Here is a 25,175-nt window from a genome sequence, read left to right on the forward strand (position 1 = left end):
CAACAGGGTTCTGCAAGAACCATTTCCGAGACCTGACATACTGTATATATGGATGAAGATATAGATGGTCTGATTGGTAAGTTTGACACTAAGATTGGTGAAGTTGTGAATATTAAGGAAGGTGTCAAAAAATAGAGCAGTATACAGATCAGTTGGAAATTTGGAGAAATACATGTGGAGATTAATCTGAACAAGTGTGAGGAAATGTATAAGGAGGTCAAATGGAAGATGAAAGTTTACAGTAAATGGCAAAACCACTTATGCATGGAGGGAACGAGGTACAAGTCCATACCTCCCTGAAATTAGAAATTAGTAAAGTAGGTGGTGAATAACGCATAGAACAACCTTGACTTCATGGTTGGGAGGTCACGCTGCAGTTGTTAGGCACATTCGTGTACACTTCTGATCCACAGCTTGGGAAGAATGTGGAAGTTTTGGAGAGGGTGCAGGAATGTTGCCTGCGAGGTCAGACTGGAAAAACTTGACTTGTTTTCTCTAGAGCATCGGATACTGAGGGAAGACTTTATAAATGTTTATAAAATTATGCGAGACATTCATAGATTAGTAGGATTCTTTTTCACAGAATGTCAAGTGCTAGAGGGAATAAGTTGAAGATGGGAGGGGAATGTCTATGGGAGATTTGCGAGGCATTTTTTTGATAAGGAGAATGGTAGGTATTTGGAATATGCTGCCAAGCGAGGTGATAGAAGCAGATATGATGGCAATATTTAGGAGGCAGTTTGAAATCACGTGAAACATATTGGACGGCCTGTCCTGGGCCCAGCGCAGATGCAATCGTAATGAAATTTGCCAGTGTCTTTATTTAGTTGGAGGTTAAGGAGATTTGGCTTGTCTTCGAACACTCTTCTACAAACTTCTACAGATGTACTGTTCAAAATAACCCGACCTGTTGCATTATGTTATGATACGGCAATTTGAATACACTGGAACACAAGAAACTGCAGAGTGGTAGACTCCTCTCAACTCAGTATGGGCACATCCCCCCTGACCTTTGGCAGTATCTACAGGAGGCACCACGTCCATATGGCAACGTCTATGATCGAAGATCCTCTTTACCCGGGCTACGCCAGCTTCTTGCAGCTACCATTGAGCAGGAGGAAGAAGCCTGAGGTCCCACGTGACTGGGTTCAAGAACAGAGACTTCCCTTCAACCATTTGGCTCTTGAACCAACCAGCAAACTCCTGATCACTACAGTTCAGCAACACTATGACTACTTTGACCACTTCGCACTAAATCGAATTTTGTTTTTCTAATTGTACAAATTGTGTATGATTTGCAATTGATTTATATCGTTTTCTCGTGAATGCTGCTTACCTAATGTTAAAGTCAAAGTACATTTATTATCAAAGAACGTATACTATATTCAACAGACCACAAGGTGCAGAAAAAACCACGTAAACAACTGAAATTCACAAATGTGAGTCCACAGCCTCAAAGCCAGTCATTAATGCAGCCTTAGTTCAGTGCAGAGATGAGCAGTGAGCTGAACCAGCCCATCCCTCACCTGCGGCCCTGACACCCTGACCTTTTCAATCTGGCCTGTTGCTTAAATTGTCCAAACCTCAGGTTGTTCCTCTGTCTTTGTCTGTGTTCCATCGCACCAGCGCATACACGTATGACAATGAGCTTTAACATTGCCTTTACTTTGCACAGGCAGGGATACAAACCGTGTACCAACAGATGAGATTACTTCAGACTGGCATCATTGCCGGTATAGATACGATGGGCCAAATGGCCTCCTCCTATACTGTACTATTCTATGTATTCACATTCACATTCACTTTCAGAAAAACGTAAATATGAGATCTGAACCCCTCAGCCAAATTATCAATTCAGATTGTGAATATTTAGGACCCACCTCTGATTCCCATGGTGCACCCTATGTCATAACCTGCCAACATGAGGGAGGCTCCTGTATTTTTACTCTGTTTTCTATTATTAACCAAGTCTCAGTCTATGTGAGTGTGCTGGCCTCAATTCTACATGCTCTAACCTTGTGTGAGTCTGTATCAAAAGCCTTCTGAAAATCCAAATACATTACAGTCATTGGTTCCCCCTCACCTATTTCACTAGATACCGTACACCTTCGGAGATCTCAAACAGGGTAAACAATTCCCTTTTCAGCATTTTCCTAATATCAGTAGTTCCTTGTTTTCTCACACCCTGCTTTCTTAAGTGGTGGGGTCATATTTGCCATTCTCTAACCTACTGAAATCTTTAATAATCTGGAGAATTTTGGTAGACACTAAACATATCATTCACCATCTCCATAGTTTCTTCTTTCAAAGCTCTGAGATGCAGGTAGGGCAATTTATCAATTTTCAGCTTATTAACTTCTCCAGTAGCCTTTTTTCCTTAAAACTTATTTCTTTTATTTGGTTCTTCAATATTTCTGCAAAACTTTCTATGCAACTGGTTAACTGACAAATTATTTTTAGAATTCCTTTGCCATTCCTTAATTCCCCAATGTGAATTCTCCCTTTTCTCTTTAGAGACCTACCTTTGCCCTCACTGCCCTTTTCCTTTCCACATACCTATCAAAATTCTCACAGTCAGCTTCTGTTACTGCCTGGCCAACGTTCTATTCTATTTCTTTCCCCTTCCATCATGAATTTTGTTGCTGAATTCCAAAAATACTCCCAATCCTCCATCTTCTTCCCTTTCCAGCAAACTTAGCTTTTAAAACATTTTTAATTTCCTCCTGTAATGCAGGGTTGGATCACTGCAGTTTTCTGCCTTAAGGGATTGTGCATTTACAGGAAATCACGTATAATTTCTTGAAATGTGAGCTGCTCCCTGTCCACTTTTTTACCTTTCAATTTTGCTTGTCGATCTACAACAACCAATTTACCTCTCATACTTTCATACTTCCCTTTGTTTAAAATGAATTTTAAATCAGTACTTAATTTCATTCTATCATCACTCTTTCCTCAGGGCCCCCCCACAATGTGATGAATCAACTTTTTCCCATTACGCAGTACCAGATTTGCCAGTATAGCCTGTTCCCAAGTTGATTCCCTAACACGATGATAAATAAAGCTAATTCGTATATATTCCAGGAATCCATCCTCTATGTGCACTGACTTGCTCAGACTATATCAAGTCAAGTCAAGTCAAGTTTACTGCCACCTAACTATATTCATATATACCATCAAATGAGACCATAATTCTCCGAACCAGGGTGTAAAGCACAGTAGTACACCTAACACACAGACAACACACAATAAATTAGGAAAGTAAGGGTAACATTTGAAGATGAATTATGTATAAATAAACAAAGTAAAGTGCATAAATTAAATATTGTCAGGTACAGAACAGATTAACTGGTAACACTTTGAACGCCATACGGCAGGGAGTTCAGGAGCCTAATGGCCTGAGGGAAGAAACTGTTTCCCATCCTGACCGTTCTTGTTTTTATGCATCAGAGTCTCCTGCCTGATGGTAGAAAGTCAAAACGGATGCTGAATGGATGGGCAAGATCCTTAATAATGCTAAGGGCCCTGCGTACGCAGCGATTCTGATAAATGTCCCCAATGGATGTCCCCTTTGATCCTCTCAGCTGTTCTCACAGTCCTTTGCAAGGACTTCTGGTCCGATATCCAGCTGCTCCCATACCAAATGGAGATGCAGTTTGTCAGGGCTCCGGAGGAATATAGATTAAAGCCACTTACAATTACCATAATACACCCTTTGCAAGCTCCTTTAATTTCCTCATTTTTACTGTGCCCTTCAGCACAACTGCTGTTCAAAGGCCTATACATAACTCCTGCCAATGGTTTCTGAGACACCTCCAGATCCACCTTGTTCTGAGCCAAGTTTCTTTCAAACCACGGTACTAATGTCATACCATTTGACCCCATCTGCCTTCCTTTTTGATCTGTCCTTCACTAATGTTGAATATCCTTGAATATTCAATGGGAACACAAAAGATTTATCTTCTGCCTCCATCTCCCAACCTCACCCACCCCATCATTAGTGCAACCTCTCTGTCACCTTTCACCCTTCCTCAGTCCACCAATCACCTCAGACTTCTAACTCAGAACTCTTCTTGTCTTCTTTATACTGACCAGCTCCTCAGTCCTTATGCAGGATTTCAACCTGATATGTCAGCAATTCCTTCCCCTCCACACTAGCCCACAGATGTCAGAGATTCAAAAGATCCAAAAATTCAAAGACCGTGTGCAGTATACAACCCTCAGATTCATCTTCCCGCAGGCAGCCACAAAACAAAGAAAAACCATGAAACCCCATTCAAAAAAATATCAAACACCCAATGTGCAAAAAAAAGAACAAATCACGCAAACGGCAAAAAATGAGTAACACAAAGAATATTAAACATCAAGTCGTAGAGTCCTTGAAACAGTCTTGGAATGTTCAGTGTAGTTCAGTTCAACTTGGCGCTATGTCTTTTGTTGATTGCAAGCTACAGAACCAATGTGCCCAAATCAAAATTGCACAAAATTGCAATAATAGTCATAGTCATACTTTATTAATCCCAGGGGAAATTGGTTTTTGTTACAGTTGCTCCATAAATAATAAATAGTAATAGAACCATAAATAGTTAAATAGTAATATGTAAATTATGCCAATAAATTATGAAAAAGTCCAGGACCAGCCTATTAGCTCAGGATGTCTGACCCTCCAAGGGAGGAGTTGTAAAGTTTGATGGCCACAGGCAGGAATGACTTCCTATGACACTCTGTGTTGCATCTTGGAGGAATGAGCCTCTGGCTGAATGTACTCCTGTGCCCAACCAGTACATTATGTAGTGGATGGGAGACATTGACCACGATGGCATGCAACTTAGACAGCATCCTCTTTTCAGACACCACCGTCAGAGAGTCTAGTTCCATCCCCACAACATCACTGGCCTTACGAATGAGTTTGTTGATTCTGTTGGTGTCTGCTACCCTCAGCCTGCTGCCCCAGCACACAACAGCAAACATGATCGCACTGGCCACCACAGACTCGTAGAACATCCTCAGCATCGTCCGGCAGATGTTAAAGGACCTCAGTCTCCTCAGGAAATAGAGACGGCTCTGACCCTTCTTGTAGACAGCCTCAGTGTTCTTTGACCAGTCCAGTTTATTGTTAATTTGTATCCCCAGGTATTTGTAATCCTCCACCATGTCCACACTGACCCCCTGGATGGAAACACGGGTCACCGGTACCTTAGGTCTCCTCAGGTCTACCACCAGCTCCTTAGTCTTTTTCACATTAAGCTAAAAAAGGTGTAACCAGAAATCAGAAACACATATGACATAGAGTCCTCTAAAAATGAGTCCGATCCACAAACGACACTGATCAAACCTTGTCCAGAGCCCAAGACTCCTGCACATTTCTTCGGGAGCAGTGAGTGAGAGAGAGAAAGAGACCAGTTAAACTCAGGCAGGCGGTGTCGATCACCCGCTCACCTTCCGCTCTCATCCTTGTTGATTTCAATCTTGTTTGACACTTTAATCGGTGAGATTAGCAAATAACGGAGCTGATCATGGGTTCGCGCTCCACCGTTAGGCTGCATACTCCATTCTCAACCACGCCAAATTCCCTTGGAGACAGCAAAAGCACCAGATCGCTCAGTTGGCCCAAAAACACATTATCGAAATGTAAACTTCCGGCTCCGATCGCACACAGATTAATAGTCAAAGTATATTTAAAAGAAGTAGTAGTTTCATGAACTGTGAACATCGCCATTAGCTGCTGGCACCATCTTGACCCGTTGAATTCCTCCAGCAGATCGTTTATTGCCAGAACATTTACTTCCTAGCTTTGATCACCACACCTCCAAGAGGACCACAATCTTGGCATAGGGTTTGGAGGCTTGCGTGCTTCAGTTACCTGGACAGCTACTTTGGCTGGAGTCAGGGCTTGATGTTTTGGGTCTTGGTAGGGCCACCAATGCCAAACAAGTCAAAGTGCAGAAGCTAGACTAAGAGAGGTCAACCAGTCCTCTGGGTTTGGGGGTTCAGCTCAGGTTTAGACACCCTGACTGGTCAAAACAAAATTGTTATGGAAATAGCAATGAAAAGCTGTCATAATTCCACACCATGAGTCTCCGAAAGATCCTTCGCATTTTTCTGGCCATGAAGGATCTCCAACCATGCCCTACCCCTTCAGTGTCAACAAGAGGACACGGCCACAATCATCATGAGGAAACGTTGGAGATGGATTGGGGACGTGACGTGAAGAGAGCCCAACTCCATTAATAAGACAACACTTTACTGAGGGCGGAGGAAATGCAGGAGGCCAAAGACAACTTGGCACCATACTGTAAAGGCAGAAATGAGGACCCCGAACCACATCTGGAGTGCAATAGACAAGATGGTTAAGGACAGACAGAGATGGAGGAAGTTCATTGCTGCCCCAAATGCCAGCAGCATAACAGGCATTTGATGATGCTGATCATACTGTGGCGACATTTTTGTAAAAAGGACATTAGATAACATTCATTAGTATTTGCGCTGTCAATTTATCTAACTTCTTGCATTGTGCAGTGCCTGTAAACTTGGCCTTTTCACATTTTCCTCAACTCCGACCTACTTACGTCGGTGTTGTTTCCATTGCCTATTTATTTTGCAAACTACGCTTCGTGCTTCCACTTGCAGCCCTGTTTCACTTCCTCCTGGCTCTCCTCTCTAGTTTCCATCCACCTATACTGCTTTCATGTTGGGCAATGAGAGCATTTCTGCTGTACGTAATGATTTTCCAAGCTGAAACATGCCTTAGAATCCAGAAAGGAAATTAACCATGAGCTAAATAAATGAAATATTTAGTTGTTATAGTAACCATGAATAGTTGACTTGGTCTGGACAGAGCTAGAGTGAACTAATTCAATATCTTGCCAAGGGATAGGGGAGGGAAGAGGCTAAAGAGTTTATTTACTTATTTAATGATTCAACTCTGTTAACATGAGTTAATCGTTCTCATGGACTGCTAATTGAGTTCAGTCTTCCAAATTTTGAGACTTTCTCTGATCTCTTACTTGAATTGATAGTTTACTAAGTTGCGGTATTTTTAAAATTACTGCATCTTCTGCAATGTTTGTTGTTGATTTATGTTTTTATTTAGCGATACAGTGCAGAACAGGAACTTCTGGCCCGTTGAGCCGCGTTACCCAGCGATCCCTGATTTAACCCTGGCCTAATCACAGGACAATTTACAATGACCAATTGACCTACTAACCAATATGTCATGGGACTGTGAGAGAAAACTGGAGCGCCCAGAGGAAACTCATGCATTCCACAGGGAGGACATGCAGACTCCTAACAGATGACTAGTCATTTGCCTACAGATTTACTAACCATTTAAGATACATAATAACTATAAAACTCTTTTTCATTAAGTTGTTTTAAGTTCAAGTTCAAGTTGAATTGTCATTCATCCATACATGAATGCCCATGAATACAGACAAATGAAACTCCTTTAGGGCCAAGGAGCAAAACACAATACCAACAATCATACACGGCACAAAGCACATATAGCACATATAAGATAGCAGTAAAAAAAAGTCACACACAAAAAAATATACAGTATAAAGCCCAAGTCCCCAAGTGACATGCCCTGTAAGTTGATGGTGCATGGGTGTTAATTGGCAAGAACAAGCAGTTCTCAGCAGTCCGCAGACAAACGTATGCATGCATTCTGACTAAACTGGAGTCTGTATGGATGTGTTCTAACATCGCCTCATATTGTGTTACACTGCATTTTGTTGCAGTACCATATGCCATATGTTACAGCTCTGCCATATCAATTAATTCCACCCAATGGAATCATCGTGTGCTTAGAAATAGGAATGAGGTGATGTTAGAACACTGCCTCTTAAACACAGCATCCAGTGTTCAGGTCCTCTGGCTGCAATGGCTGCTCAGTCTAGTGGTGCTCATCTTATTGCCCTTCCAAAATGAATTTCTATATCACCAGCCTTCATCGAGGGATCAGAAGTGGAGAAAGTGAGCAATTTCAAGTTCCTAGGACTCAACATCTCTGAGGATCTATCCTGGTCCCAGAATATTGATGCTGTTACAAAGAAAGCAAGGCAGCAGCTACATTTCATTAGGAGTTTGAGAGCGATTTGGTATGTCAACGAAGACACTTGCAAGTTTCTAGAAAGGTACTGTGGAGAGCATTCTAACTGGCTGCATCATCACCTGGTTTGGGGCTAGGGCACTGCACAGGGTCAGAATAAGCTGCAGAAAGTTGTAACGCAGTCAGCTCCATTCATGGGCGCCAGCCTCCCCAGCACCTAGGACATCTTCAAGGTAGCATCCATCAGTAAGGACCCCCACCGCCCTCTTCTCAAAGATACCATCAGGGAGGAGGTACAGGAGCTTGAAAGCACACACTCAATGATTCAGGAACAGCTTCTTTCCATCTGCCTTCCAATTTCTGAATGGACATTGAACCCATGAACACTACCTCACTACTCTTAGTTCTCTTTTTGCACTGTTTATTTAATTGCATTTTTAAATATATATATATACTTACTGTAATTTATAGTTTTGTATTATGTATTGCATGTACTGCTGCCACATAACAACAAATGTCATGACATGCCGGTGATATTAAAACTGGTTCTGATTTTGACCATTTCTGAGTTTAACTTTTGGTCAGAAGCATCACCATTGCATCACAGGAAAGTCAATTAAGCCTGAATTTCATTGAGAATTTCTCCCCCACAGCATAATCCACAAGAAGTTTCAACTAACTGAATGCATTTCAATAATTTCAAAGTGACAGACAGCATCTATTATAGGTGAAATATTCATGGTAGCATTCAATCTCAGACTGTGGGTGGAAGAGGGAAACATTTAGAACTAAATTTACCAAAACGTGAACTCAAAAGTATGTCCAGAATGTGATAGGTAGGAAATTGATCCTTCCTGGCTTTTGTGTTTAACCCTACCACTGCCCAAGTCCATTTCCCAGTGCGTAGACTAATGCCACATGTCAACAAGTAATAAGAACATCAATTGTTTCAATCCATTCCAAGGAGCTGCACTTCCCCTTTGGATTTACGTACATGCAGTGGCCACTTTATTAGGTACACTCTTACAGCTGATGTTAATCTGATCAGCCAATCATACGGCAGCAATTCAATGAACAAACACATGCAGACGTCGTCAAGAGTTCAGACCAAACATCAGACTGGGGAAGAATGACCTGAATGACTTTGGCCATGGAATGATTATTAGTGCCAGACGGGATGGTTTGAGAATCTTAAAAACTGCTGATGATCTGGGATTTTCACGCACAACAGTCTCTAGAGCTTACAGAGATCGCTGCAAGAAAATCCAGGAATCAAAATCTGAATCAGATTTAATATCACCAGCATACGTCGTGAAATTTGCTAATTTTACAGCAGCAGTACAATGAAATACATGATAAATAAATACAGAGAAAAAACTGAGTTAGATTAGGTATATATATGTCTAATAAATATATAAGTTAAAATAAGTAGGACAAAAATCCAGTGGGGAAAAAATACTTTGTCAATAAGAGAGGTCAGAGGAGAATGGCCAGACTGGTTCAAACTGACAGGGAAGCAACAGTAGCTCAAATAACCAGGTGTTACAACAGTGGTGTGCAGAAGAACATCACTGAATGCACAACACATCAAACTGTGAAGTAGATGGGCCGCAGCAGCAAAAGACCCTGAACGCAGGAGGCATCTAATAAAAGTGGCCACTGAGTGTATATTTAAATTATTTCCTTCTGGATACTACAGACAACAAAGAAAACAAAGAAGCTAATTAAGGAAAGTTACATACAAAACAAAATAGGTCTACTAGATGCTATTTTTCCTATTCCAAATGTAAATTTATATTATAGTTTTGTGGACAAGGGCAATTTAAACAAGAAACAACACTTCAGTTGTTAGCTCTATTAGAGACAGCCAGCAGAATTTTCTTTCAGAGAGCAAAGCTAGGTTTATACTCACTGGAGTTTTCAAATATGTGACATAGTCTCATTTAAAGTACAAGATTCTGAGAAGAATTCACAGAGCAGATGCACAGAGGTCATTTCCTCTCTCTGGAGAATCTAGAACCAGGGGGTATAGTCTTAGAATAATCATTTACAGTACTATGCAAAAGTCTAAGGCGCATACCTATAGCTAGGGTGCCTAAGAATTTTGCACAGTCTGTAGTGTTTTTATGTATTGCACTTTACTGCTGTCACAAAAAAAATCATGACATATGTGAGTGATGATAAACCCAATTCTGATATGGGTCTCTACTGTGGACTGAGAGTGGGAAGGGGGCAGGGAGAGTAGAATCATGGTTGGGAAAAGGGGAAGGGGTAGGATAGAGAACAGGAAGCACCAGAGAGACATTCTGTAATGACCAATAAACCAATTGCTTGGAATCAAATGACCTTGCTTGATGTCTCATGGCTTGGGCGCCTCCCCCCGCCCCACCTTATCACTCCTTCTGTGCCGCCTGTCCCACACCCCTCCCATGATGCTTCACCCTTGCCATTCCCAACATCCTTTGCTCCTGTCAGATTTACAAACCAGCTCTCTACTCCACGGTGACAAATATAGTACTATACAAAAGTCTTCGGCTTCCTTGCTATATATATATGTGCCTAAGACTTTTGCACAGTACTGTAGGTCAAACATGAGATGAAATTTCTTTGCTGAGTGACTTGTAAGTCATTGGAATTTTCCACAATAGGCATCTGTGGATACTCTGTTTTTTCATAGGTTCCAGATTAGGATCAATATTGGCATCAACTAATCGCAGCTTAAGCAATTAAGCCAGGGTACAACTGTGCACATCAGAGTTGAATACGGAGAACTGAAGATATTCAAGATATACTTTTGAATCAGGACCCAAATGTAAAATTTTTATTTATGAAAAGCATTCATCATATTCTAAACCCACAGTAAGTTGCTACAGGAATTCAGTCCTCCAATAAATTTGTCAGTCTGGCACTTGCATTTGCACCTGTAAGCCGAAGACACTGAGACCAAGTGATAAAATTGTTCCTATAATCCTGAATGACAATTCTCTGCAATGTTAGAGCACGTTTGTGTTGGGGGATCCCTCTTCCTCCAGTTGATAACTTGAACCAAAATACCAGCTGCCTGTTCAGCTGAATACACAATATACCAAAACTGCTGTATTTAATTTATAAAGCAAAAATGATTGTACATCAAAAGCAAGCACACGTGAACCTCCTGAGAATATGAAAGAATTTATATAAATGCAAATTATCCAAAGTTCAAAGTAAACTTATTATCAAAGTACATTTATGTCACCATATACAAATTTGAGATTCTTTATTTTTGCAAGCTTTCACAGTAAATACAAGAAGCACAGTAGATTCACTGAAACACCATACTCAACAGGACAGACAAACAACCAAGGTGCAAAAGTCAACAAACTGTGCCAATACAAAGAGGAAGAAAAATAAATAATAACGGTAAGCAATCAATGTGGAGAACGTGAGGTGAAGGGTCCGTGAAAGTGAGTTCATAGTTTGTGGGAACAATTCAATGATTGGGTTGGTGAAGTAGAGTGAAGTTATTCCCTTTGGTTCGAGAGCCTGATAGTTGGGGGGGGGGGTGTGGAGGGTAATAACTGCTCCTGAACCCAGTGGTGTGAGCCCTAAGGCTCCTGCATCTCCTTCCTGATGGCAGCAGTGAGAAGTTATCCACACCTCCTACAAACATAAAAGTAGGATTCTGGAGTTCTCAAGATACTAAGTTGAAGGTGCCAGCAAAACTAAGTTCATAAGATCTGCCTTCACAGAGTAGAAATTTAAACTCTGACAGAAATCTGTTGAATTTGAATCCAACACCCTCCAATCCCAGGTGAATATATCCTCCTCCAGATTAAAAATTAATATCCATATCAAAGGTTCAACTCTGACCAAATTTTTTAACACAAGCATTGGTGCCTTACTTCCATATCCAACCTTGTTGAAAGACTGACCAACATCCCAACTCAACATCAAACAAGATAATTTCTCCTTATAAACTCATGATCCAATTAATGAACAGCAGATTCTTGTAACGGCCCTACTTTTGTCATTAGAGACCAATTATTTAGTTATTTTCCCCTGATACAGTTCTTTCATTTACCCTGAAGACACTGAGTTTCATCCCCGTGAACAGTCCGTAACCTGGATAGCTCGTACGTCAGAAATAAGTGCGTGAACTAAAATCCCAGGCAGCAGCAGATGTCTGCAGCCCCATAGCAGCTGGCAAACCTATCCAGCTTGCCTCCCAAATGCTCGTTCATATATATGTACGAAGGGCTGGACTGGCAGCTCAATTTTACAGAATACAGATACTTCAGCTGTGACCGAGGGACAGGTAAGTGAGGAAAAGGTGTAGCCTTATTTATTTAGTTTATTCATTGAGTTAAAAGTACAGTGTGGAATAGGCCTTTCTAGCCCAATGAGCCGCACTGCCCAGCAACCAATGATTTAACCCCTGGCCTAATCAGAGGACAATTTACAATGCCCAATTAACCCACCAACTGGTAGGTCTATGGACTGCAGGAAGAAATCGAAGCACCCATGCATTCACAGGGAGAACGTACAAACTTTCTTACAGAGGACGTCGGGACCGAACCCCAAACTCTGAAGCCCTGAGCTGTAACAGTGTCATGCTAACCACTATGCTACCTTGGCAACAAGCATAATAGGAGTACTTAGAGATGACATTCATGGAGGAGCGTTCAGTGACACCTTATGGGTAGAAATTAGATACAAGAAGGGGAGGGCCACTCCAGTACTGCTGTATTATAGACCCCAACCCCCCCCCCCCACACACACACACACACACACACACACACACACACACAATAGTCAGGAGAAATTAGAGGAGAAGGTACATAGAGAAATTGCTCATAGTTCTAAAAATAATAAGCTTATATTAAAGTTCAAGGTAAATTTTATTATCAAAGTACATATATGTCACCATATACAACCCTGAGACTTATTTTCTTGTGGGCATACTCAGCAGATCTAGAGAATACTAGAATGGAAGATCAACCAGAGTGCAGAAGACAACAAACTGTGCAAATGCAAATATAAATAAATAGTAATAACTAATGAGTATATGAGATACTGAGGTAAAGAGTCCTTAGGATGAGATCATCATTTGTAGGAACATTTCAATGATGGGGCAAGTGAGTGGAAGGGTTTCAGCCCGAGACATCACTGTACTCTTTTCCATCGATGCTGCCTCGGCTGCTGAGTTCCTCCAAAGTTTTGTGTGTGTTGCTCGGATTTCCAGCACCTGCAGATTTTCCCTTGTTTGTGAAGTTATCCTCATCTGTTCAAGAACCTGATGGTTGAAGGGTAGTAACTGTTCCTGAACCTGGTGGTGGAACTGTTCCTGAACCTGGAATTAGTGGGAGATTTTAATTTCTCTGGTATTGACTGAGCCACCCAGTGTTAAGCACTTGAATGGAGTAGAATTGGTGAAATGTATCCAGGAAAGTTTTCAAGTCAATTTATAAAGGGCTGGATGCAATGCTAAACCTTCTCCTACAGAATGAGCCAGGGGAAGTAACTGAAGTGGCAGTCAGGGGGCACTTTGGCTCTATTGATCCAATTCTATTAGTTTTAAAATAGTGATGGAAAAGAATAGGACAGGTCCACAGGTTCAGGTCCTAAACTGGAGCAGGGTTAATTTTATGGGAATTGGGGAAGATCTAGCAGACATTGACTGGAAGAGCCTGTTTGAAGGGAAAAGAACAAATAGCAAATGAAAGGCTTTTCAGAGTGTGGCATCAAGATTCCAGGAGTAGCACATTTCTGTCAGGGTGACGGAAAATTTAGGGAACCTTGGCTGATGAGAGATGTTGAAGCTCCAGTCAAGAAAAAGAGGGAAGCATACATTGGGTCTGGAAGGTCAGGGATGAGTGAATTCCTTGATTAAAGGAATTTGAATGAAAGAATGAATTTGATGAACGAGTGTTTTTGATCTGCATAAAAAGATTAAGACTACTCTTAAGACATAGACAGCTACGACAGACAACTCAGAGCATTGGAGTGGTGTGACTGACCAATGCCATCTCCCCCAAGTCATCTAAACTACTAATTACAAACATAGGTGATCAATGTCAGCATCCTCTCCAAGTCCAAGATTGAGACTTTGATCACCTTAACCAATTCCACTGGGTGGGAATTAAAAGATTAAAGATTAACATTATTTGTCACACATATATCAAAATATCGAAACATGCAGCGAGGTGCGCCGTTTGTGTCAACGACCAACACAGTCCAAGGACGTGCTGTCGGCAGCCTGCCATGCTTCTCGCATGCCCACAATTCACTAACCCTAACCCGGAGGAAGCCCACACGATCACGGGGAGAACATCCAAACTATTTACGACAACAGCGGGAATTGAACCCTGATTCTGATACTATAAGACATGATGCCAACTGCCGTGCAATCGTACCACCTGTGGTTGCCAGCAAACTCCCACCATCGGCACTCAGCTCAAAACCTGACTGTGGCAATACGTTCGGGGCGGCACAGGAAATCATTTGGAACATCTCTCCTTGAAAGGTAACATATGTCTCCCTCTAAAAGTGTAACATCCCCACCAGTTCCTGGGAAACCTTGGCCAATATTACTCAGGAGAGGAAGCATCCAGGAATGGGCTGAGTGCTTTGAGCATCTACAATATGATCACTCAAACGTCACACAGAAAAAGCAGAAAGTGTGCACAACGTATGTAACAACCTTTCCTACTGAGCATCTCTTTCTGCACCTGCAGGTTCTCTGTTCAACCTATTAGTCAATCCATAGCAGGTGGTAGTGCTACAGCAGAGGGTCCTTCTGCTTCACAGCTCCAGCAACCTTGTTCAATCTTGGGCCCCGGTGCTGTCTTTGTGGAGTCCGCACGTTCTCCCTCTAACACGTTAGTTACCCCTGGGTGTTCCAGTTACCTTCCACATCCCAAAATTTATAGGTTGGTAGGTTAATTTGTAGATGCAGATTACCACTAGTGAACCTAGAAGGTACAGGAGCCTCAGGACTCGGTCAGGTTCAGGAACAGCTACTACCCCTCAACCATCAGGATCGTGAACCAAAGGGGATAAATTCACTCAACTTCCCTTGCACCATCAATGAAACCTATGAACTCACTTTCTTCAGCTCTTCATCTCGTCTGCTCAATATTTATTGCCTATTTATTATAATTTCTTCTTTTTGCATTTGCACAGTTCATTGCCTTCTGCACTCTGGTTGAACACCCTAGTTGGGCACTGATTGATTTCATTGATTCTGTTATGGTTATTGTTCTATAGATATGTTGGTTGGAGCATGAGTGTGGAGTTCATGGGTATGCAAGAGGAAAAAAGTTGCAGGGGGAATGGGATTGATGAGATTAGTTTTAGAGACAGCAAGAAACTGAAGGGGCTTAACAACCTCCTGCTTCGTCATAAGGAATTTTTTTTTTGAAGTATGAGAATCCACTGAACTGGAGTGAAAACAAGTCATTGTTAACCCTAGGGGAATGACTAAGAAGAAGATCTACCACACGAGTTACACCTTCAAAAATGTCAGCAGGTTAGTCAGACTCAATGTACTCTTCACAAATCCAGAACAATTGCTGTAATTAACTGATGCTTGTCTAAGTGCTCAGTCACTCTGTCTCTGATCAAACCAATTTCCTCATAACTGGCAGGTCCTCAGTTGCCTGTTTTTCCACTAAAGTCTTCATAAAAAAATCAGGCATGGATCAATGTCGTCCTTTAAGTTTTATTAATTACAGTAACTTAGCGGAGAGGTGCCGGTTTATGGAAATGAGCAGTTGGTTCTACAACAGACTAGAAACACTTCCCCTAAAAAAATCAATGAGACAGCAGTATTTCTCTACTGTCTGAATCATAGTCATTAACTTTAAATTCGTGCATGTTACTATCTCAGAGGACCTGTCCTGGACCCATAATATAAATGCAATTGCAAAGAAAGGACAACAGCATCTCTACTTCCGTAGGACTCTGGAGATTCGGCATGATATCAAAGACCTTGGCAAGTTTCTATAGATGCATCGTGGAGAGTTACATCACGGCCTGGTATAGCAACACCAATACCATTGGGAAAATCCTACAAAAGGTCCAGTGCATCATGGGCAAAGCCTTCCCACCCATTGAGAACATCTACATGAAACACTGTCATAGGAAAGCATAACCCATCATAAAAGATCCTCACCACCCAGGCCATGCTCTTTTCTCATTGCTGTTATCGGTTAGAAGGTACAGGAGCCTCAGGACTCACAGCACCAGGTTCAGGAACAGTTATTACCCTTCAACCATCAGACTCTTGAACAAAACCTGTTTCCGTGCTGTAATTGTCATATGGTTAAAAGGGAATAACTACACTTATCTATTGAGATAGGACCATAAGATATAGGAGCAGATGTAGGCCATTCAGCCCATCAAGTCTGCTCTGCCATTCAATCATGGGCCGATCCAATTCTTCCAGTCATCTCCACTCCCCTGCCTTCTCCCCATACCCTTTTATGCCCTGGCTGATCAAGAACCTATCTATCTCTACCTTGAATGCACACATTGATTTGGCCTCCACAGCTGCTCGTGGCAACACATTCCACAGATTTACCACCCTCTGACTAAAGTAATTTCTCTGCATCTCTGTTCTAAATGGACATCCTTCATTCCTGAAGTCGTGCCCTCTTGTCCTAGACTCCCTTACCATGGGAAATAACTTTGCCATATCTAATCTGTTCTAACCTTCCCACAACCAATGATCTCACTTTAAGGACTCGATATCTTGTTATTTCACGTTCTCATTATTCATTGCTATTTATTTATATTTGCATTTGCACAGTTTGTTATCTTCTGCACTCTGGTTGATCTTTCATTGATCCTGTTATCGTTACTATTCTATAGATTTGCTGAGCATGCCTGCAGGAGAAAGAATTTCAGAGTTGTATGTGATGACATATATGTACTCAGATAGTAAAATTTAATTTGAACTTTGAAATGATTAGCATATACTGTCATTTCCAGGCTCCGCGAACATGGAACAAGTATCAACTTGATTCAAAACATCAAGAAAAAGTTATAGAATGGAAGATCGATTCAAATTGTATTCAAGGATCAAATTGATAAATTAGAAATTAGACATCCCAATAGCTCATATAAAACTTGAATTATAAGTATCAAAATCATAAATTACATGTTAATTGAATCTATTTGTTATTTTATAATGAATAAACTTCCTCTCAGCTCACATCACCATCTCAGACTAAGACCATGACAATTCTGAAAGATACATTGAAAAATATTCTCAAGACCCTTGAAGCACCATCAACACACTAATCTAGAGACACAATGAACTATATGATTAAACAAAACCCTATTCCAGTGTCTCTCCAATCTTTCTACAAATACTGTTAAATCATGCTGGAAATAGAAAATAATATCAGTTATCAACTCATTTATATCTCTCATATAGAAGAGAAAATACACTATATACAGTGGTTCTGTTTAAATAACTGTGTCACATGTTATCTTGGTCCCACTTTAATTACAAATTAAGATGTTACAGACAGTGACATGCAAAAGTTTGGGCACCCCTGGTCAAAATTTCTGTTACTGTGAATAGCTAAGCAAGTAAAAGATGAACTGATTTCCAAAAGGTATAAGGTTAATGATGACACATTTCTTTAATATTTTAAGCAAGAAAACTTTTTTATTTCCATCTTTTACGGTTCCAAAATAACAAAAAAGGAAAAGGGCCCGAAGCAAAAGTTTGGGCACCTGCATGGCAGTACTTAGTAACACCCCCTTTGGCAAGTATCGCAGCTTGTAAACGCTTTTTGTAGAAAATCTGTGGATAGACCTCAAAAGAGCAGTGCATGCAAGACGGCCCAAGAACCTCACAGAACTAGAAGCCTTTTGCAAGGAAGAATAGGCGAAAATCCCCCAAACAAGAATTGAAAGACTCTTAGCTGGCTACAAAAAGTGTTTACAAGCTGGGACACTTGCCAAAGGGGGTGTTACTAAGTACTGCCATGCAGGGTGCCTAAACTTTTGCTTTGGGCCCTTTTCCTTTTTTGTTATTTTGAAACTGTAAAAGAAGGAAATAAAAAAGTTTTCTTGTTTAAAATATTAAAGAAATGTGTCATCTTTAACTTTATGCCTTTTGGAAATCAGTTCATCTTTTACTCGCTTAGCTATTCACAGTAACAGAAATTTTGACCAGGGCTGCCCAAACTTTTGCACGCCACTGTACATGACACAAACATGGATCTTTAGGGAAATGATTAAAAGAGCAGTGAAGCGGTAGTATAATGTTACAAAGTTCAGTAATTATGCTGTCCAATATAAATAACTCCATTACAATTAAAAACATAAGGCATTGCATAAATAGTACCTTTAGAAGGTTTCTAAACCAACAAACTTAAATGTTTGGTTTTGATCAGTAAGTTCAATAGGAAGTTACAACTTCCAGTGACACTTGCTTTACAGTGAGAAAGAAGGGTAACCAGAAAAAAAATATAGGCATTCTCCACCAAGTGAATTTATAATGTCTGAAAGCAGGTCACTGTGGCTAATTACAAACTTCAAATCATATTTTGGATAAAGAAACATATTCAGATTGAGATATCAAAGCCTGGAGATTTGAGGCAGTTAACTGCCAAGCCACGCACGAGTGAATGAAAGAGAAATTTTTCTATTTGTACAAAAGACTTACTGCATTCAATAAGCTTTATGCTAATTATTTTGGCCAAATGTTACCGAGTAAATTATGCAAAATTATGCAAAAATCAAATCAGCTGCATTAAAAATCTAGTTCTGCTTCCAAACTAGATGAGTTGCCAAACCAAATGCCTGGATATTGATGTTTCAACTTGAAAGAAGCCACTATACTCTTAGGTCAAATACAAGTACCATCTGCCAAAGGTAGTTTTCTAATATGTCTTTTCTTTAGTGTTCAGTAAGTTAACAAAAAGGAAAGTAACACAAAAACAATAGTTTCATTATGGCAGTGTGAGGTAATGGCGGGGGGGGGGTGAATGGGAGTGCACCAAAAGTCAGCAGATAACCTCACAATAGGAGGATGTCCCTTTAGAAGAGAGATAGGAGGAATCCCTTTAGCCAGAGGGTAGTGAATTGGGTGAATTCATTGCCACAAATGGCCGTGGATGCCACATCATTGGGTATATTTCAAACAGAGGTTGACAGGCTCTTTGTTAGCAAGGGCCTCAAAGGCTACAGGGAGAAGGCAGGAGAATGGGGTTGGGAAGGAAAATAAATCAGCCATGATGGAATGGGAGAGCAGGACCCAATGGGCCAAATGGCCTTAATTTGCTCCTATGTCTTATGGTCATGGTTACTGCTTTTGGAGATACTTGAGGCATAAAACAATTTGCTCTAACGGCCCTTGCCTTGCCTTCTCCACGTGACCTTTGATGCCCTGACTAACTAAGAAACTATCAATCACGGTGCAAGCACTAGTCATGACTGATATTTAAGAATCCAAATTAATTCCAGCCTGAAAAATCACAGCATACCAAAATACAGTTTGAATTTCTTAAAAATGTCATCTTCATAAATTAGTTTGTGATTGTTTTTAAATAACAATGCAATAGCTGAACAAAAATCTAGGGAGTGGGAAGCGCAGAATCAAATATCGCTGTGATGATTGTACATTCTGGTACCAATTGTTTGGCGACAGTAAAGTATAAAGTATAAAGTATAAAATCTGTGTTGAGACCTAAGGCACAGTGTGAAGTCTGGTAGGTTGCTCCTGAGGGCATGTTGTAATTAGGAAACACAATAACTTCATGAACTATGCATGAGAAAGTGCACTCTCAGAGCTTGAGACTGCACACCTCAATATTCAAAGGTTTCATAAATTAGATTGTACATTATGTATAAGATTATAAGACACAGGAGCAGAATTAGGCCATTCAGCCCATTGAGTCTGCTCCATCTTCCGTCATGGGTGATGTATAATCCTTCTCAACCCCATTCACCTCCCCGTAATCTTTGGTACCCTGACTAATCAAGAACCCATAGACCTCAGCTTTAAATATACCCAGCGACTTAGCCTCCACAGCCATCTGTGGCGATGAATTCCACAGATACACCACCGTCTGGCAAAAGAAATTCTTCCTCATTTTTTTTCTAAATAGACGTCCATCTATTCTGAAGCTGTGCCCTCTGGTCCTAGAATCTCCCACTATAGGAACATAAATACATTCTTACCAACATGTTTCAGCAAGAGGACCCTGATTGCAGAAGGGCCTGATTCACATAAATATAGACTTTTTTCCATTCTACAAGTGATACTTTAGTGATTATAATTCCTATCCTTTCACACATACATACAGAAACAGAAGACTTTACTCAACAGGCAGGAAATCTCTCCTCCCTGATGGTAGTAATGAGAAGACAGTATGTCCCAGAAGGTGGGGGTGGGATGGTCCTATGGATGGAATTCTGTCTGGTCCACAACTATAAAGTCCCCAAGATCTTTTTTTCCATATTCCATAACAGAGTTGGCCTGAATAATTTGACTCACACGCATAAAAAGGTTTCCTACCTCAATGAATACCTCACCCACCCTCTGCTCCACCAAAACTTTTCTCCTGCAATGCTAATTATTTCTGGGAAAGTTGCAACTTGTGTGTGTCACCGAGTGATAGAATTTAGGCAGCAGAGGACTCAAAACCATAAGACCCAGGAGCTGAATCGGGCTGTTCGGCCCATCAAGACTTCTCCTACTAACGGCATGGGAGGAGAACAAAATTGGTAGGATTGGTGTAAAAATAGATGATTGGTGATCAGTATGGTTTCAAAGAGTTGAAGGGCCTGTTTCTATGCTGTATGATTCTATTGTTTCTGCATCCTATTAAGGATTCTAAACAGTATCGTCCGTCCATCTTTCCTTTTAATATAGAAATGCTTGTAATATAATTCCCGCCGCTGCATATGAGGAGTTCTCCCCGTGACCGCGTGGGTTTTCTCCGGGCGCTCCGGTTTCCTCCCACAGTCCGGTGAGACGTATCGGTTGGTAGGTTCATCAGTCATTGTAAATTGCCGTGATTAGGCTAGGATTAAATCGGGAGATTGCTGGACGGAGTGGTTTGAGGGACCGGAAAGGTTTACACTGCGCTGTATCTCAATAAATTTAAAAAAATACTCCAGTAGAATACTTTCACACTATATAACGACTTTCCATGGAGACAAAACAATGATATATTTGCATGGATACAACGCACTGTATTAATAAGGATACAATTTAATATTGTATATAGCCGTGGAAGCAATAAATGTATCACCGCCGTATGCCGAACAATTTATTTCACTTACTTTCCAAGGTATAATCGTTTAACTATTTCTCAATATAATATTTTATGTAATATGACATAATGTAAGTGAAATCACGTCCAGAAATGCTACGGTGGAATCACTATTTTCTACGTGGAACAAACAAAAAAAAAATTGAAGATTATATTAAGGAGAGTAGGGGCTGAAATCCGACAACCTGTACTCCGAACTGACCGCACACCGTGTTTTTTTTTACTTGTATACCTGCCGCATGCAAATACAATGTAATATTCACGCTGTCGCTTATAACGCTGCAAAAGCAGAAACGTGCGTGAAAGCTCCCGTCCCTCCGGTCTCCATCGCAGCTTCCGGAGACCTGTGCCATCTAACGTCAGATACAGAAAATGTAATGTGCTAAAATGTGTGAATAAAAAACGTAACAGACGGGCTTTTCTTCTTCGACAACTCGGGGTCTGCTCACGCCAATTATTTCCTGTCCAATCCTAGATACACAAAGCTCTACGTATTTACACATAGCGAAAAAAAAGACATTCAGACGAAGGGATGTACAAAAAAAAACCCCTCAACATTCACATAAAATGTACTTTCACGCAAATGTTCATATCTCAAGGCCAAATCACACTGAAAGGGAAATAACTGCAAATCGTTTAACTATTGTCCCATTCAGAATTACATACAATATCTTGAATTTTTTTTTAAAAAAACATCTTTACATCTCAGACACAGCAGCTGACGCCGATTTAGATTTGCCTGACGCTTCACTTTTTTAAAATCTATTTTTTTAGAACCCACCAATATGCAGCCCAGCATCTCCCGTCACTTGATTTTTTAAAAATCCACTCAGAACGCGGCTAGGTGAGACAGAAAGCCCAAGGGTGACGTCCATCACTAGGTGAACGTGATGTACAGATTTCAATGCAAGTAAACCACTTCGCGGCTCACAGACGTACTGCATCTCGTTAAATAAGTAAATCTGTGTTGTTTTAGAAGTGAGTGCAAATATAAATCTCTTTTTTTTTGTAAACCACTCACATTATGTCAATGACCTTTCTTCTCCCACTAACACCTTTTCAACAAAACGGTAAACCGGTTTAATTCGGAACATGCATGCAGTGCAGAAAGCCAAGCGGGAGCTACATCGTCCGAATATCCAATTATCAGCCTTTTGAACTGTCCAGCAAATCGATCATTTACCCACGTAGATATTCACCCATATCTCTATTCGCGGTTAAGGCTACATTCACACAATCACATATGCCAGCGGAGAAAATATTTCCACTGGCGATATCGCCCGCCGGATGAAAGATGTCAGGGTCTTTCTTAGCACTGAAGCCCTCCTGAAGCACGATCCGCAAGAAAGATTCTCACACTGCGAAACCAGAACGTGATGCCCATGTACAACATTTCAGTCCAAACAAAAGCTCACAGAGCAACCCCCCCCACCACCATCTCTACCTAAAAGATGATTAAAAACGGAGTGAACGGGGTATTTATTGGGGTGGGGGTGGGGGGTACACACCACGAATGTTTATTTTGAATAAAAACCAGCCATTGCTGGAAATGCCAGCCTGTCTGCTATTAGCACTAGAAGCTCGCACAGTGAAACATTTACATCTAACCAGGAAATCCCTCAGCTCCTCAACAAGTCATGAAAAAACAGTGCATTTCAGCTCTTGGTTGCAACAGTAATTCATTTGCTGGCGTTTCTCTTATCCATTCCAGTTTTTTTTCTCTCTCTCTGTCTTTCACCCCCAAATGTACACCAAAAACCCTCCCAACATCCCCCAGGCTGCTGTTCATTCTCGTTACCTTCTCTGGCTTTTAACAGGACCGTGTTGGCCACTATATTCTCCAGCTCCATTGACCTGCAGAGATATGTGGCTCAGGAAAAGAAAAGCTCTTCTGCTTCTGACAGCTTCTGTGTTTCTAAGGTTGCTCGCCGAGCTGGACTTTCTGTCTGGGGCTTCCCCTCGGCGTGTCTCCGCTGTATCGGAGACAGCGAACGCACCGGGACATCACACACAACACTCAACACACACACACACACATACACACACATATACACTCACACACACACACTCACACACACACTCTCTCACACACACACACACAACACACAGAGACAGAGACTGCGAACGACTCGCCGCCGAACGAAACTCCTTCCTGATGCTGGGCTCCTGCCGGGGTTGTGGTACCCTCCCGTCCTGCAGGGGGAGCTTTAAACGCAAAGCCTACGTTTCCTCTGCGCAGCTGCCGCCTCCCGCGGCTCAATGGGAGCTGTAGTCCCTAAGTTACCAAGATTTCTTGCACCGATAAATGCACGAAACAACAGTAGGACGTACTCAACCGTCTTGCTAACTATTTATTAGTGTATACAGTATTGCAGAACTGGTTGCCATCATTTTGGGCTTACAGCGGCTGGAGGAAATCTGTCCTTGCAAAGTTATAATTTGTTCAGATTCTTTTACGATTTTGACTAGTCTTAAAACAGGTCATTCTAGCAATAGGTCAAATTTACTGCCGGAAGCTCTTCAAACTTTATTTCATATTCAAAGTATTGGTCCATATGTCTTCTTCTTATGGGTCTCTGCACATAGAGGTGTTGAGGGGAATGAGCAGGTTAATAGTTTGGCCAAAAAAGCTGTTAAAAGTTCATCTGCGGATATAGACCTTCCACTTGGCAAATCAGAAGCCAAAGGTTTGGTGGGACTAAGAATTAGGGGATTATGGCAAGATTTGTGAGATAATGGGCATAAGGGAAGACACCTTTATAGAATACATAGAACTGTTGGATTGATGTGAGAACGGGGTAAAACATGAAGTGAAAGAATTGTATTGACTAGACTTAGAATTGGGCATACTATGCTTAATTATTCCTTATATCTTGTAGGAAAACATCACTCCGGGGTGTGTAAGTGTTGTTATTATTATGAAACAGTTGAACATATTCTTTTACAATGTAAAGCATACAAGGTTGAAAGGAAGCAAAAGCAGGCTGCACTACTAGCTTTGGGGGTTTAAAAACACAAACACGAGGAAATCTGATGTTGCCTGGCCGGCTGGAAATTCAAGCAACACACACAAAAAAATGCTGGTGAACGCAGCAGGCCAGGCAGCATTTATAGGAGAATTTAAAAATGCAAACACGAGGAAATCTGATGCTGCCTGGCCTGCTGGGTTCACCAGCATTTTTTGTGTGTGTAGCTTTGGGGGTTGACAGTTCTCATTTAAAAACTTTACTAAGTTATGGAAGTGACTTTAATTCACAATATTGTTTTACATTATTTATAGGGCTTTTGGGGTAATTTAGTTTTCAACAGGTAAAGAACTAGTAGGGATTTTATTTCCCAACTCTCTACACCACACTCCAGTCCAGTTGGTGGTGGTAATGCACCGTTAAGTTGGACTGCCAACCGTCATTAAAACTCAGAAGGAAAAGGAGAACTCAACGCTCTACAAGTTATGCGACATCTGTGGAAGAAGAAACAGAAACAAGGTTCTATGTTGAAGAGTATTCAACAGAACTTTATTGGACGAATATACTCTGCATTCTTAGGAGTTCATCAAGATGGACGACGACTAGCTCCCATTCCATTTCAGCTGTGTGAAATGTCGGTGATGAGGTCAATGTTGGACCCATCCGCTCCACGATCAGAAAAGGAGCCATTTTGAACAGATGAACAAGTAGTTGGGGAAGTCGTGACTTACTGCTGCTTTTGTTAGGCTTCTGTGTGCTCTAGACTCACAGCAGAGATTCTTCACGCTTCCTAAAATTCCTTCTTTATTTTGAATAGCCATGGTGCAAGGATTCCAAGAAGTGTGTGAGTATGTTGTACGTATTTCAAGGAAGTGCTTTTTTTAACCT

At 41.1% G+C, this 25,175-nt stretch overlaps 1 protein-coding gene across 1 annotated transcript in view; it reads right to left on the reverse strand.

The window, feature by feature from the left end:
* The window catches only part of LOC134359061 (G protein-coupled receptor kinase 5-like), a 336,788-nt gene extending 313,293 nt beyond the window's left edge, over positions 1 to 23,495 (reverse strand). The window contains exon 1 of the mRNA XM_063071934.1: positions 23,120 to 23,495. Coding sequence (XP_062928004.1) covers positions 23,120 to 23,171 — 52 coding nt within the window. The 5' untranslated portion in view covers positions 23,172 to 23,495. The remainder of the gene's footprint in view (positions 1 to 23,119) is intronic.
* Between the last annotated feature and the right edge of the window lie 1,680 nt (positions 23,496 to 25,175).

This window comes from Mobula hypostoma, chromosome 19, assembly GCF_963921235.1.
Source record: "Mobula hypostoma chromosome 19, sMobHyp1.1, whole genome shotgun sequence".
NCBI lineage: Eukaryota > Metazoa > Chordata > Chondrichthyes > Myliobatiformes > Myliobatidae > Mobula > Mobula hypostoma.